Source organism: Stenella coeruleoalba (assembly GCF_951394435.1).
Source record: "Stenella coeruleoalba genome assembly, chromosome: 11".
Lineage (NCBI taxonomy): Eukaryota > Metazoa > Chordata > Mammalia > Artiodactyla > Delphinidae > Stenella > Stenella coeruleoalba.
Genome location: NC_137157.1, coordinates 4,644,552 through 4,657,215, shown reverse-complemented (window position 1 = coordinate 4,657,215; position 12,664 = coordinate 4,644,552). Strand labels below are relative to the sequence as shown.

The 12,664-nt window shown below is 61.9% G+C and overlaps 1 protein-coding gene across 1 annotated transcript in view; it reads right to left on the bottom strand.

Annotated features, from left to right (window-relative positions):
• The window catches only part of KIAA0930, a 44,817-nt gene that overhangs the window by 7,012 nt on the left and 25,141 nt on the right, over positions 1 to 12,664 (bottom strand). Inside the window, exons 2-8 of the mRNA XM_079937770.1 lie at positions 10,037 to 10,188; positions 6,248 to 6,373; positions 6,070 to 6,147; positions 5,661 to 5,762; positions 4,266 to 4,406; positions 3,492 to 3,686; positions 564 to 726 (exon numbers count right to left, since the gene is read on the bottom strand). Of these exons, the coding sequence (XP_079793896.1) occupies positions 564 to 726; positions 3,492 to 3,686; positions 4,266 to 4,406; positions 5,661 to 5,762; positions 6,070 to 6,147; positions 6,248 to 6,373; positions 10,037 to 10,188 (957 nt within the window). The remainder of the gene's footprint in view (positions 1 to 563; positions 727 to 3,491; positions 3,687 to 4,265; positions 4,407 to 5,660; positions 5,763 to 6,069; positions 6,148 to 6,247; positions 6,374 to 10,036; positions 10,189 to 12,664) is intronic.

Below are 12,664 nucleotides of genomic sequence, written 5' to 3'. Positions count from 1 at the left end.
CGCCGCACGGCTGGCTGACGGCGGGGCCCACGTGCACAGAGGCAGCAGCGGGAAGGCGCAGGCCAGCCAGGAGACACTGCACACTGAGTGGCTGAGAACCAGGGCCTCTGCGACATCCGGGCCGAGACGCCCAGCGGGCTGCCAGACAGACGGGCCCGCGGGCTCGGGGAGGGCAGGTGAGCCCTGAGGGGACCGCACGGAACAAGGAGAGACCCTGAGGGATGCCCCCCCCTACCCGGGGTTCCAGAGCGACCTGAGAAGAAAAGCCAGGGAGGGAGGTGACGGCATGTGCACGCGGACCACGGAGCTCCCCTCACCCGGCAGGCGTTTCCCCCACCCGCTCGGCCGAACAGGCAGACCAGTGATGTCGGGAAGGCTCTGAACCCCTGAAATCAGTGCAGACTGCCAGCTGTGCCTCACACGCTGAGCGCTGAGAGCGCCGGGCTGGGGGCGCCTCTCGGTGGGCCTCTGTCTGTCTGTCCATGGCTCCATCCCCGCCCGGGACCGCCGGCCCTCTAACTGTGGATGGGGGAAGGAAGCAGCTTGGGGAGGGGCAGCGTCACCTCCCCCGTCATCCTCCCGGAAGAGTTCCTCGCTGTCGTTGGCCGAGTGAGACTTCTTCATCTCCGCCATCCGGCTGCGGGGCACCTTCCTCCTGAGGGACGGGGAGAAGAAGGCGGGCCGGTGGTTGCGCTCGGGCGTTGGGGGAGTGCTGAAGGAGGTCACCTGGGAACAAGGGGCGAGTCACCAGAGCGGCCCACCGACCCGGGGTCCCAGTGCCCACCCACCTCCCGCCTCGGACGACAAGGACACCCGCCCTGCTGGGGCCCAGCGGGTGCTGGCCTCCAGCGCTGCCCCGGGAGGGACCGGGCTGCCCTCCTGCGGGCCTCAAACGCCAGTCGTCAGAGGGTCGTCAGAGCCCAAAGCAAGCCTGGCCGCTGATGCGGCTCAAGCACCCGCCACGGCACCGAACCTTCCCAACCTCCCACAACGGGAACCGGCATCAGCCCATCTGACAAAGAGGAAACTAAGGCGGGACAGCGACCCTGACGTGCCCGAGGTCACCCTGCAGGATGGTGGCCACACCGGGTTGCAACCCAGGTCTTCTGCCCCTAAGGCCATGCTCTTCACCCTGATTTCTTCTTTTGGCTACTATGTCCCATCCCCCCTCTCTCCCAGCATCCTTTCATAGACGTGCAGTGGCCAAGCGGTCCATGCTTCCATCTCCTCCTCTCCTCTCTTCCAGCCACACTGCCAGTCACCACCCATTCTCCACACCCACTCAGGGCAGCACTAAGGACAGACAGGCACGTGACAGTGGTCCCTGCCCTCAAGGAGCTCACAGTCTGCTGGGGGCAGGAGACCCAAAAGTGACAACCACAGACCGAATGTTGTTGTTGAGACAGAAAAACGGAAGCACAGGATACAGGGGAGCACAGAGGCAAAAGGAATCAACAGCCTGGGAAATCAGGAAAGGCTTCCCGGAGGAGATGCCGCTTGAGCTGGGTCTTGAAGGACGAGTAGGAGTTCGCTAGGTGAAGAAGGGGGGGAAGGGCGTTCCAGGCAGAGGGAACGTGGCCCATCTCCTCCCTCCTCCCCATGCAAACAAGAATCTGAGGAACAAGACGAGCTGGGACTGAGACTTCGGGAGCCCCATCAGCCTCCTCGTCACGGCTCCGACATCCACCAGAGTCCCGGCGGCCGCTGGGCTCCAGACGGTCCTCCCACAAGCCAGGGAAGGTTTTTAAAAGATAAAAAACAAACACCAGAAACCACAATACACACAGAGTCTGCATTTGTCATGCGCTGGTTACAAACGACCCCTCTGGAAAAGGGAGGGGACAAGCGACAGTGAGCACAGAGGTGGAGGGGGCCCGTGCAGTCCTGGGAGGTCAGGGCCTGCCACTGACAGCTGCGTGACCCTGGCAAGCCCCTCCCCTTGACCCCAGGCCTCCCTGCTACTATGGGCCAGGGACTTTCCCAGGCACCGTCTCCTTCACCCCCGCAGCCACCCTGAGCGAGAAAGATCATCACCCCCATTTGACAGATGGAAAATCAAGGCCCGGGCAGGTCTAGTAACCGATCTGTGGTCACTCGGCAAACAAGTGGCTGGAACGGGCACCCAGGTTTGTCCAGCCCAAGCCCAGGCCACGTCTTCACAAGGGGTTTCACATACACATTCGTTAGGGCCTCAGTGAGCAATTTAGGACCAAGGAGAAGTATAAACCTCCTTATCTCGACTGTAAACCCCCTCTATTCCCAAGACAACAGAGGCCCCTGCCTGGAATTCTCACCCATCATCACAAAAAAGAGCATTTATTGTTTCTGTTCTGCTTATAAAACACATTCATTGCAGAAACTTCAAAGCAAAAAAAAGACGTACAAAGAAGGAAAACCGCCATCTGACTACCTGGAGATGTGCAAGGTGAACGTAATTTTACAGAATTAGAAGTATTTCACGTATGCGCTCCCCCGCCTAAGGCGCGCCCGCAGTGATGCGTGACTTACACGCTCAGGAGCCATTTTCCCAGGCAGACCAGACGCCGTCCCCACAGCGGCTGTGACCCGAGGGCCCCATCTGATGTTCAGCGGCTCCTCTGAGCCCCCAGCACCTCGGGAGGCAGGTGTTTTCACCCCGTTTCTGGATGAGCAAACTGAGGCTCAGGAGAAGAGACCTGTCCCAGTTCACGCAAGCAGCAGCACCTGGATTCCAGCCCCCCAGCAGCCCCTCTCCTGGAGGTGCCCCCAGTACCCTGTCTTCATCCAAGACGCCCAGCTCTGAGCTGCCCCCTCTGAAGACCCAACTGGGGCAAAGCAGCCAGCGGGCTGGAGACTTTCCCCTGCCTGAGCCCTGGGGCCCCCGGAGGCTCTGCGAATAAAGCTGCCACTGACCTCAGCTTCCCACCCCTGGGGAAGGACAGTGGCTAGAAAGAGCAGGGCTCAAAGGCTCAGTGCTGTCACACGAGAGCCATGTGATCTAGCACAGGGCAAGTACATCAGGCAAGCCTGGGTCCCCAGGCCTGCAGACCCGAAAGCTCAGGCCCACCTACGGGCTGCTGGCGGCCTCCCAGCAGTTCAGGTGCACAACACCTTGTAAACAAGCGGCCCGGGCAGAGAGAAGAGCTAGGCGACCCCAGGGTCTCTGCGCTCTCCGGCTGATGCTGCTGGGGCAGGAGGGGAGGCTGGCTCCTCCTCACCCCTGGCTCACCCTCCGGGAAGGCCGGTCACGTGCCCACACTCGCCCAGCAGGTCCAATGAGGCAGGCGCCAGAACCCTGGAGACGGAGCCCCGCCACAGCGGCAGCTCAGGGCCCAGGCGCTAACCTGCTGTGCGACCCTGGGCAAGTCACTTGCCCTCTCTGAACCTCGGCCTCCTCCCCAGAAGGCTGGGGATGATGACACCTACCTCACCGGGGGCTGTAAGGATCAGGGAGACGGTGGGAAGCAGATCTGAGGGACGGGAGGCCCCTCCCCGAGCTGCGCAGCCCTTACCCGCTCGTGCATGGGCGAAGCCGGGCTGGAGTCCTCTTCGGTCCCGCAGGGGGACGTGTCACCAGTGGACACACGGCTGACCGCCATCTCGGCGTGGCCCTTGCCCTGTGGCCCCTTCATGCGCACAAACTCCATGTTGTTGTACTTGTAGAAGCCAAAGGACATCTTCTGTGCCATGCGGGCAGCCACACTCACCTGCGGACGGGTGGGAGAGGGCCTGAGTCAGGCAGGTAGGGATGCCCGCTCCCTGGGGCCACGAGCAGCCCCTGAGGACTGCCAGCCCACCTCCAGGGGGACCAAGCCCCGGCTGACCTGGGCTCGCCCACGAGGCAGGGCAGTGCCGGGGCGCTAGGGATCCCTGGCTGATGCCCCTCTCAGCCCGATGACCATGCCCCACGCAGGGCCAGCACAGGCCGGGAAGAGAGCCCCAGCCCAGTGGGACCTGAGACCACCTCCCCTGTCCCTTCCTCCCAGGCTCCAGAGAGAGGACGTCCTCAGGACAGTGCTCAGCTGCGGGAGAGCGGCCCGTCCACCTGGACTCCTCTCCCCTCAGTTCAGTCTAGCAGGGGCTAATCCCAGGAGGGTCTTCCCTCGGGGGCCGGAGTGGGCCGGAGTGGGCCGAGACGTGCTGTAGAGAGCACAACACAACCGCCTAAGGGGGCTCCGGGGGGCTGCGGCGCTCCGAGGAGGGGCAGGTACAGCTCCGAGCCGGGCGAGGGCAGAAGGGGGCCTGGGGGGCGCCCGCCCCTGGGCCCTGCACCGCCCTGCACTCACGCGGTTGTCGTACACCTTCTTGAGCGCCTCGTAGCGGATGGAGCCCTGAAAGATGACCCCTTGGAACGTGTTGGATTTGTCACTGGCCACCAGCTCCACACAGACCATCTCTCCTTCGCCCACGGTCATGTCGCTGAACACCTGGGGTGGGGCGCGAGGCAGAGACGGGTTCATCGCCTGCCAGCTGCCACCACCCAGCCGCAGCCCGGCTCCCAGCCCAGCACCCTCTCACTGGCCCAGGGCGGACTGCTCAGGAACTCCCACTTTGCAGGTGGGAACGCTGAGCCACAGATGTCAGGGTATTTGCTCAAGGCCCCCCGCGGCTCCACCAAGACCAGCACAGGAAGGCGGACAGGCTACCGCGGGGCGGGGGCAGCGTCTACAAGGGGGTGGGGTTGATAACGGTGACTCTGGGACCGGAAGAGGACGCACCCGCCCTGGCCACTGGAAGGACACTGCCCCCATCACTCTTCCTCATGCCAGGGAGTTAAACGGTCCACGGGAACCGTCTGGCCCGCTTTCTAGGATCTCCTCCACCCCAGCTGTGGGCACTCGGCCCACCCGCCCCGAGCTTCACGGCTCACGTGCAGGCACCAGCTCAGGCGCCCGACGGATGGACCGCCCGACCGCCAGGGTGGCCTGCAGCGGACTCCGCACCCCGCCCCTGCTCGAGTCACTGCTCCCGGGGGCCAGCGTACAGGCCGAGCTCTGAGGTCACACAGACTGAGGTTCAAATCTCAGCTCTGCCACGGATGAGCCGTGTGAGCCTGAGATGCCTCAACACACCAATCCAATCGAGAAGAGCCCTGAAACACAGGCCCCCTTCTTCCTGAGTCCTCCCAGGACCCCGATCCACTCCGGTGGGTACCGGCACCGCTGCCAGGGCCTCGACAGGGGAGAGTGGCTGGACAGGAGCTGGCAGGGTCGCAAGTGGGAAGCAGCTGGGTTCCGGGCACCCCACATTTCCCAGTCGAGTCACCTGCCTTGGGCCCCAGTTTTCCCAACCTTAAAATAGAAGCTTGGTCCACATGACTTCTAGAGCCCCAGCCATCTTGGACATCCTAGGATCCCAAGGTGTGGAGGCCCCGATTCAGAGTTTAAGGGCCATAACAATGATTCCTCCCGCCTGGGAAGCACTCTCTGTAGGCATTTACGGCGCATTTTCCCATTATTCATGAGCTCTTTGACCTTTCAACTCTGATGCCCATTTTACAGATGAGAAAACCGAGGCTCTGAGCCAGGTGAACTCACTTGCCCCGAGTCAAACAGCAGGAAGAGCGCAACCCCAGCCCAGCGCCCACCGCCTTTCTGAAGGCGTGTGAGGCCTGAGGGAAAAGCGTCTCGTATTCCCTCGTATTCTCTGATGAGGGGGAGCTAGAGGGAGACAAAGCCCACCTCCTCGAAGCTGTCGATCATGAAGAAGATGTTGGGGTAGCTGATCTTGGATTCTTCCCCTTTGCTGTCCATGGGATGTTTACTGGGGGATGCGAACACTTGCTGAAAGAAAGGAGATGCGAAGGACTGAGTGTGGCCCCGGCCCTGCACCCAGACCAGGAGCCACTCGGTGGGGTGGAGTGTGCTGCCCAGGGCACAGGTCAACGCGGTCACACTGCCCAGAGCCAGGCCACGCTCCAGGCTGCCACTTGGGAAGAAGCCGTCTGGGATGACTGGTTTAGCGCTCCTGAGCAGGACATAGGCCCCCGGGGGCTGAATGGACTTCTGGAGCCGGACGCTCACTTCGGGGCAGGGAAGGCAGCAGGAGGACTTGCCTCCCAAGTAAACACGGGGCAGCCAGAGGGCTCACCTGGGATTTCTTCTTATGGACGTGGATGTCCCCGCCATCAGTTCGTGTGCACACAGCACATGTCACCATGTAGTCCAGCTGGAAGAGAGCGCAGGACGGGGGTGTGGAGGGGTCTGCTGTCCCTCAGGGCCTTCTGACAGCCCCCCTCCTGGAGCCCTGCCCCGCGGCTCCCCTGTACCTTCTGCAGGATGAGGTTCAAGCAGACGCTCTCCTCCCAGTCGATGTCAGGGTCTCCGAGGCCCGGCAGCTTCTTGGAATCCCGCCGGTACACCTCCACCTCCACCTCGGGCTCGGCCTCAGCCAGCTGCGAGGCCCAGGGCAGAAGTGAGTCCCAGCCCCACGGGGGCGTCTTCTCCCTCACCACTGCACCCGCCAGGTGCTAACACAGACATGGACTCCTTACTCCTGGGCTCTCTAGCTATGCGACCCAGAGCTCACCAAGAACTCAGCCTCCAAGGTTGTCCCTCAGGCCCTGCAGTGGGTGGGGGGGGTCCCAGCAACCTGTGCCGCCCACGCTGCTCTCCTCACCTCGCCTACAGGCGGCCCGTCCACCCATCCACCCTCCACCACTGGCCTAGCGCAGGCAGCCCTGGGGTTGCTATGGTGACCGGGGTACCGCTAGGCTGCAGGGCGAGGAGGGGGCCAGAGGCAGCCCCGGCTTGCCGCAGAGAACCCGCAGCGCGCAGGCGCTTCGGTAGGGCCCGCAGCACGCCTGCCAGGGGCTTGCCTTTCCGTTCTTTTGAGCAGTGCGGGCAGAGAAGCTGCCTGGGAGCGGCTGTGTGGTCTCCTCACTCCCCCTCCCTGCCCACCTCGCACCCCCAGGCCTGCGGGATCTCCCCACATCGCTGCCCGCCGGCTGCCTTCCAAACACTACTGGCAGATGTGACATGGCCCAGCCCGGCAGGGTGCCGTCGTACGTGCGCCTGACACGCCCCTCCCGCTCTGCGTGTGCCGGTCCCTCCACACGAATGTCCTCAGTCCACTGCCGTCCCCTCTCTCTGTCCTACAACATTCCGGCCAGGTGTCACCTCCTCCTCTTTGTGGGTCCCCAGACACCCGCACTCTTCCCACCATCACAGCACCGACGGCTCCACGTGCCACTGGCCACGCTGTCTGTCCATCCCAACAGACTGCGGGCTCCCCGAGGACCGGGCCAAGTCTGAGTCATTTTGTGCTCCCAGTGCTGGGAGAGAGGCATCTGTACAGAGCTCACGGCAGGTGTTCGATGGAACATTCCAGCACGTGAACAGCTAGACTGCCATACACTCCCATGGACTCAGGCTCCCCCCCGACCTCAACAGCCCCCAACCTTCAGGAGAGCTCGCACGTGGCCCCGGGCCTCCTGCTTCAAACTCCTCAGTCCTGAGTCCAGGGTTCTTTCCCCGCGAGAAAGAGACCATCGTCTGCCCATTCCTTTCGCCTCCCTGCCCGGCCACTCTGGGAACACGCAGACCTGACCTCTCCTTGTTCCCGCCTGCCCGCCTGGAGAATTCAAGGCCAAGTCAGGCTAAGAAAACCCTCCCTGACTAGAGCCGGGGCCTCTCCAGGCACCGAAATCCAAGGCACAGCTGAGAGTCTCAGATGTGCCCAGTCATTACTGAAGCCTCTGGTCTCCCTGCCTTTGAGAAAACACCAAGATTTTGCAAAAAAAAAAAAAAAAGTCATCTGTAATCTGGACCCCAGCAGATGCCAACAGGCCAGAGAGGCGGCGGACAGAAGTCGGAGCCCACAGCCCTGCTGCCTCCCGGCTGTCTGCCCCCAGGCAGATGCGCCCTGGCTCCAGTCTCCCCGCTGGCGAACCGTGGAGGGAGCTGTGCCGAGGACAGAGGACAGCGCACCCATCATGGGAGTCGCCAGCTCCGAGGCACCCAAGACTCTCACCGCCCTCTGCCAGGGGACTCGTGTGGTCACATCGCCCAAACCTCTGGCCCCCCAGTTGTGTGCGACGGGATGGCCTTAACCCGGCCCCCTTTTCCAGGAGAGGCTGAGCCCTAGAGAGGAGCTGACTGGACTAGGTTACAAGGCCAGTCGGGGGAGACGATGCTGGACCGGAAGGGTGGGTGTGGTGACCGGGGACCTTGGGCCAGGCTCCCGAAGGCGCTCAGCTCAGGACCTCTCCACCCACACCTGCCCCCAAATTCCACCCCTCCATCCCTCCCAGGGCTCCCCCTGCCCACACTGAGTGTGGCTCGGGTCCCACCCAGCACCAAGGCCGTGCAGGTGAGGCCTGTGCCACAGCCTCTGGTCACCAGATCCAATGGCCCGTCCCCCTCTCGTCCTGCATCCCCACGCCTGCCCACTTCTGGAGCCCTCCACCTCTCCAGCCAGTCGCTCAACGTCTCCAGCTGGTCCCTCCCACGTCAGGCTGGCTCAGGGCTCTGTCCTAGGCCTCTCTGTCTCCTCTTACCATGCCATCTTGGTGCCCATGGTCCCAAATCAGCTCCTCCCTGACCTCTCTGCTCAGTTTCACACAGGAAACCCACTGCCTGGAAGACACCGCCATCTGGATGTCCCACGGGCACCTGCGACTCAACCCGTCCAACACCTGCCCTCCTCCTGTGTCCCCTCCAGATTCACCCCGGGCCCAAGCCAGAGACCTGGCTGCCAGGCCAAGCCTTCCCTCCGCCCCACATTCAATCACCTGAAGCCCTGCTAGTTAAGCCCACTTCCTGGGCCTTCCTCGGAGTTGACCCCACCCCGACACCCCTCCCTCCGCCCGGCTCGGCGCAGCACGGCAGCTCCTCACTTCTACTCTGACGCCCCCCAGCCCTTCCCCCACCTATGCCCGAGAGCCTGCCACATGGAACTCTGACCACGTCCCCTTCGTTGGTTTGTCAGGCTCAGTGGTTTCCCAGGGCTCTGGGGATAAAACCCAAATTCTGGTCACTGCAGTTGCCACACTGTGTTGGCGCCACGCGATGCACTTCAGGGTCCCAGTGCCCACTGGCCCCAGTGACAACGCGGCCACACAGCCAGCTGCTGCAGACACCAGATGGACACCAGAGGACCCTGGCCAACCCCTGGGCCTTCCTGCATGACACGCAGCCCGGCCAGACCAGCCATGCGGCCGCCGGCATTGCAAGCCACCATGCCTCCTCTGCAGCGGGTACCAGGCCTGTCCATCTGCAGAAAACCCATCAGGCGTCAGGCTCAAAGAGCAGGCACACGGCAGGGGAGGCACCAGCCCCAGGTAACAAGCCCCGGCCCGGGGCTGCAGGCCCTGCGGTGGGCACGCTGCAAAGACCTGCCTCCACGGCCCTCCCGTTTCCGTGTATTTAAAGGGAAGCAACGTGTTTCCATGTTTGGCATACAGGTTGCTTAAACATTTTACAAAATACTAAATAAAGCTTCTGAAAAACATGCAAAGTCTGTTCGATCAACTGCTCTACACAAACTTAGCGGATGAAACACGTGAGGCGACTCATTCCACCTGTGAGCCCTCGGCTTCCTCTTCTGTAAAGCGGGGATAATAACCCCTGCCCTGCTGGGTCGCTGGGAAGACACAACGAGATCGGGAGGCAGAGAGCTCAGCACCGTGTCGGGTGCGTGGTGAGCGCTCAGGGACTGGTAGGCACAGCATCGTCACCAAGCCGGCTCAACTGCCCGCAGCCAGGGAGGACCCCAGCCCGCTGGGGTCAAAATCTTTGCTCCCCCATTTATTTACTAATTATGAGATGCTGGCCAAATCACCCAGCCTCTGTGTTTCCTCCAAGGTACTACAGTGATGATAATCGCTGCTTTCCAGGGTCGTGGTGAAGATTAATAATGACGTCTATCTACACAAGCCCAGCGCATCCCGCCATCAGACACGTGTGTGGCCATCCCTGCACAGTTCCTGAAGCCTGGCAGGTGCTAAATGAACACCATGTTCCCCTCTCGATTCGCACAAGGACTGCAGGGAAGCCCCTCTCTCACACCAAGAGCAGACCTCCAGGGAGACTTGGCTGGGCCCCGAGGGGCCACTCACCTTCCGCCCGTCGACGGCACCCTCGCTGCCCACGTACGCCAGCTTCCGGCGCACGTAGAAGAGCATGTCGTCCTGCCGCGGGGCCCACTTCTCCATGAAGTAGGTAGAGAACATCCAAGTCCAGAAGACGATGCGGTCATCCTTGAAGCACCCTGCACAGGGAGGCCAGAGAGGAGTGAGGAAGGATGGGTCAACCTGGCCCCAGCCCCGTGACCTTGGCCGGGCCCGGGCCCTGTCCCCCACCCCGCCCCCGATCTGTGTTTCTGGTCAGAAAGCAGCCAGGACTCTGTGATGTTCAGAGCTCCCTTTTCCCTCACACCCCACCATGGGGCACCCAAAGAGGCTCAAGGCCACGAGACCCCCCCCCATGGCACAGTGGACTCCAGCCTGTGGATGAATCAGCGGCTTCGGTGGGGAAGGAAAGACGGACTCAGAGGGAACGTCATGGGCAGGCTGTCTGGCTGGGAGCCGGAAGGGCTTAGGAGGGGAGATCTGTCAGGCAGGCACCTCCCTCCCCCCATCCCCACCCCAGGCTGCCGCAGCTCCCACGGAGAATCCGACTTAAAGGAACAGCTGCCCCTTTGCCAACCACGCTCAGCCGCAGGCAGGAAGCAGGGAGGACGTCCACCCTACCCTCACCCTGGCGCCACGGAGCCTTTCGGCATGCCAGACTGACTGACTTCTTTTTATTACAAACAGGATTCCTTTATGATAAATCTTTACGGTACTCTTTCCCACACAAGGAGAAAAAGCCCACAGGCTCTGGTAGGAAGGACTGAGTTTCCACTCCAGCTCTGCACTTGCCACGTGACAGCGGGCAAGCATCACAGCCTCTCTGACCCCCAGGTTTCTGGGGGTGAACACAGACTGAGACCATGGGCATGGAGAGCCCGCGCCTGGCACAGAGTGGGACCCACAAAGGCGGGTGTCTAGACAGATCCGACAAAATTCCAAGATATGCTGCAGAGCTGTTTCTTAGAAACCCAAGATATTAAATTGCTCCTGGTTTCTTTCTCTTCTCCAGAAACTACTTTACCACCGTGACTGAGCCCTCGCACTTGGGTCCTGGAAGGACCTGACCTAACCCAACCTTGGAGGCGGGAACCTGGGGGCCGCTGATGCGGGGCTCTCCCTTTTCCTCACAGGCGGTACAGGGACTGGCCAGGCCCCCTGACTTGCAGCCCATGCCCCCTCCTCTGGGGAGTCGGCCATCAGGCTCTGGAAGACTGAGCCGCAGGCAGAAAACCCCAGCCTTTGCTTACATCACCATGACCAGAGACCCAGGCTCCACACCAGCTCCTGCCCTCTGCCCTCTGCAGGGCTGCCACGGGCAGTCTGCAGCCCGCCCACTTCCACGCCCTGCCTGGCTCCCATGTGAGGGAAACAGAAGGGGCCTCATCAGTGAGGCGTCCAGGTCAGCAAGCCTGATTAAGACAAAGGCCACCCATCAGCCTTGGCGGCCAAGGCTGGGAGAGGCCGCAGGACTGACGGCCGCATCCGCGAGCTGGCAGGCAGCAGGTGGAATGTCGCCGCCGTCCGCATCGTTCTGCATCACCGCCCCGACGTTCCTGCCACACCTTTACGACAGGCGACGCCCAGTTCACGCCCCTACAGATCCCTACAAAACTAAGCAAAGGGGCCGTGTTATTCCAAACAAAACAGGAACTCTCCCGTGACTCTGTTTACTCTCAGCTCCCTCAGCCCAAAGCCCAGCAGAAGGCCAATCAGGCGAAATGCTCAGACTGCCCACGCGACTGCTTCCTGGTCCCGCGGAGGGTACAGAAGTGACAAGCAGTGGGTCAGGTCTCCAGTCCCCACCACCTGCCACAGTGAAGTACAAGTTCACCGTCAGCGTCACTCAGGGTCAAGCGCTGCCCCCCTCGGGCGGCACTCTCTTTTTATTCTGCAAGCAGAAGGAGCCTCGTGGTGCCTCGGGCACCCAGATGGTTGCGATTTGTTACACATTTGCCATGTTGAGTGAGCACCAGGTAGAGCTGCGTAGATCATCTCAATACACTCTGCCTGCATTCTGTGATGTCTACTGCCCCGTTTCACAGACGCAGCTGACTCTCAAGAGGTTAAAAAGGAGGCCAAGATCACAGAGTTAGAAACCGCCAAGTCCTCAGACCTGTCAGACCCCCGCGTTGACATTCTTGGAAAATGCTGGACCCAGATAATGAATGCAAAGCGCTTAGCAGGCAGCTGGCAACCCCGGGAGCGCGATGAGGGAGGGGTTCTGGGGTTGGGGGAGGATGCAGGGTTTGCATGCGGGAGTGGAGTGCTGGAGGTGGCACAAAGTACATGCCACTGTATTCTCTAGGATTCCACGTGCCGCCAGGCCTGGCCCAGTGGGGGCCACACAAGGGGTCCCATGTCCCTGCTTTAAATGCTGAAAAATCACTTTCTTCACAGCTCATCCCGCCCAGTTAGTGAGGGAGTCTGCAGGTCCCAAGAGTCTGAAGCAGACTGCCTGCCAGTACTTCCTCCTAACACTAAGGCTCAGCTCACACAGGGGCTGCTGGCACCCAGCCCGAAGGTCACCCCGGGCCGGCTGCCGGCCCCCCCACCCCGATGGGCCACTCCCAAACAACCTCTCAGAGGGGACCAGCCCACCCCCCGTATGCTTCC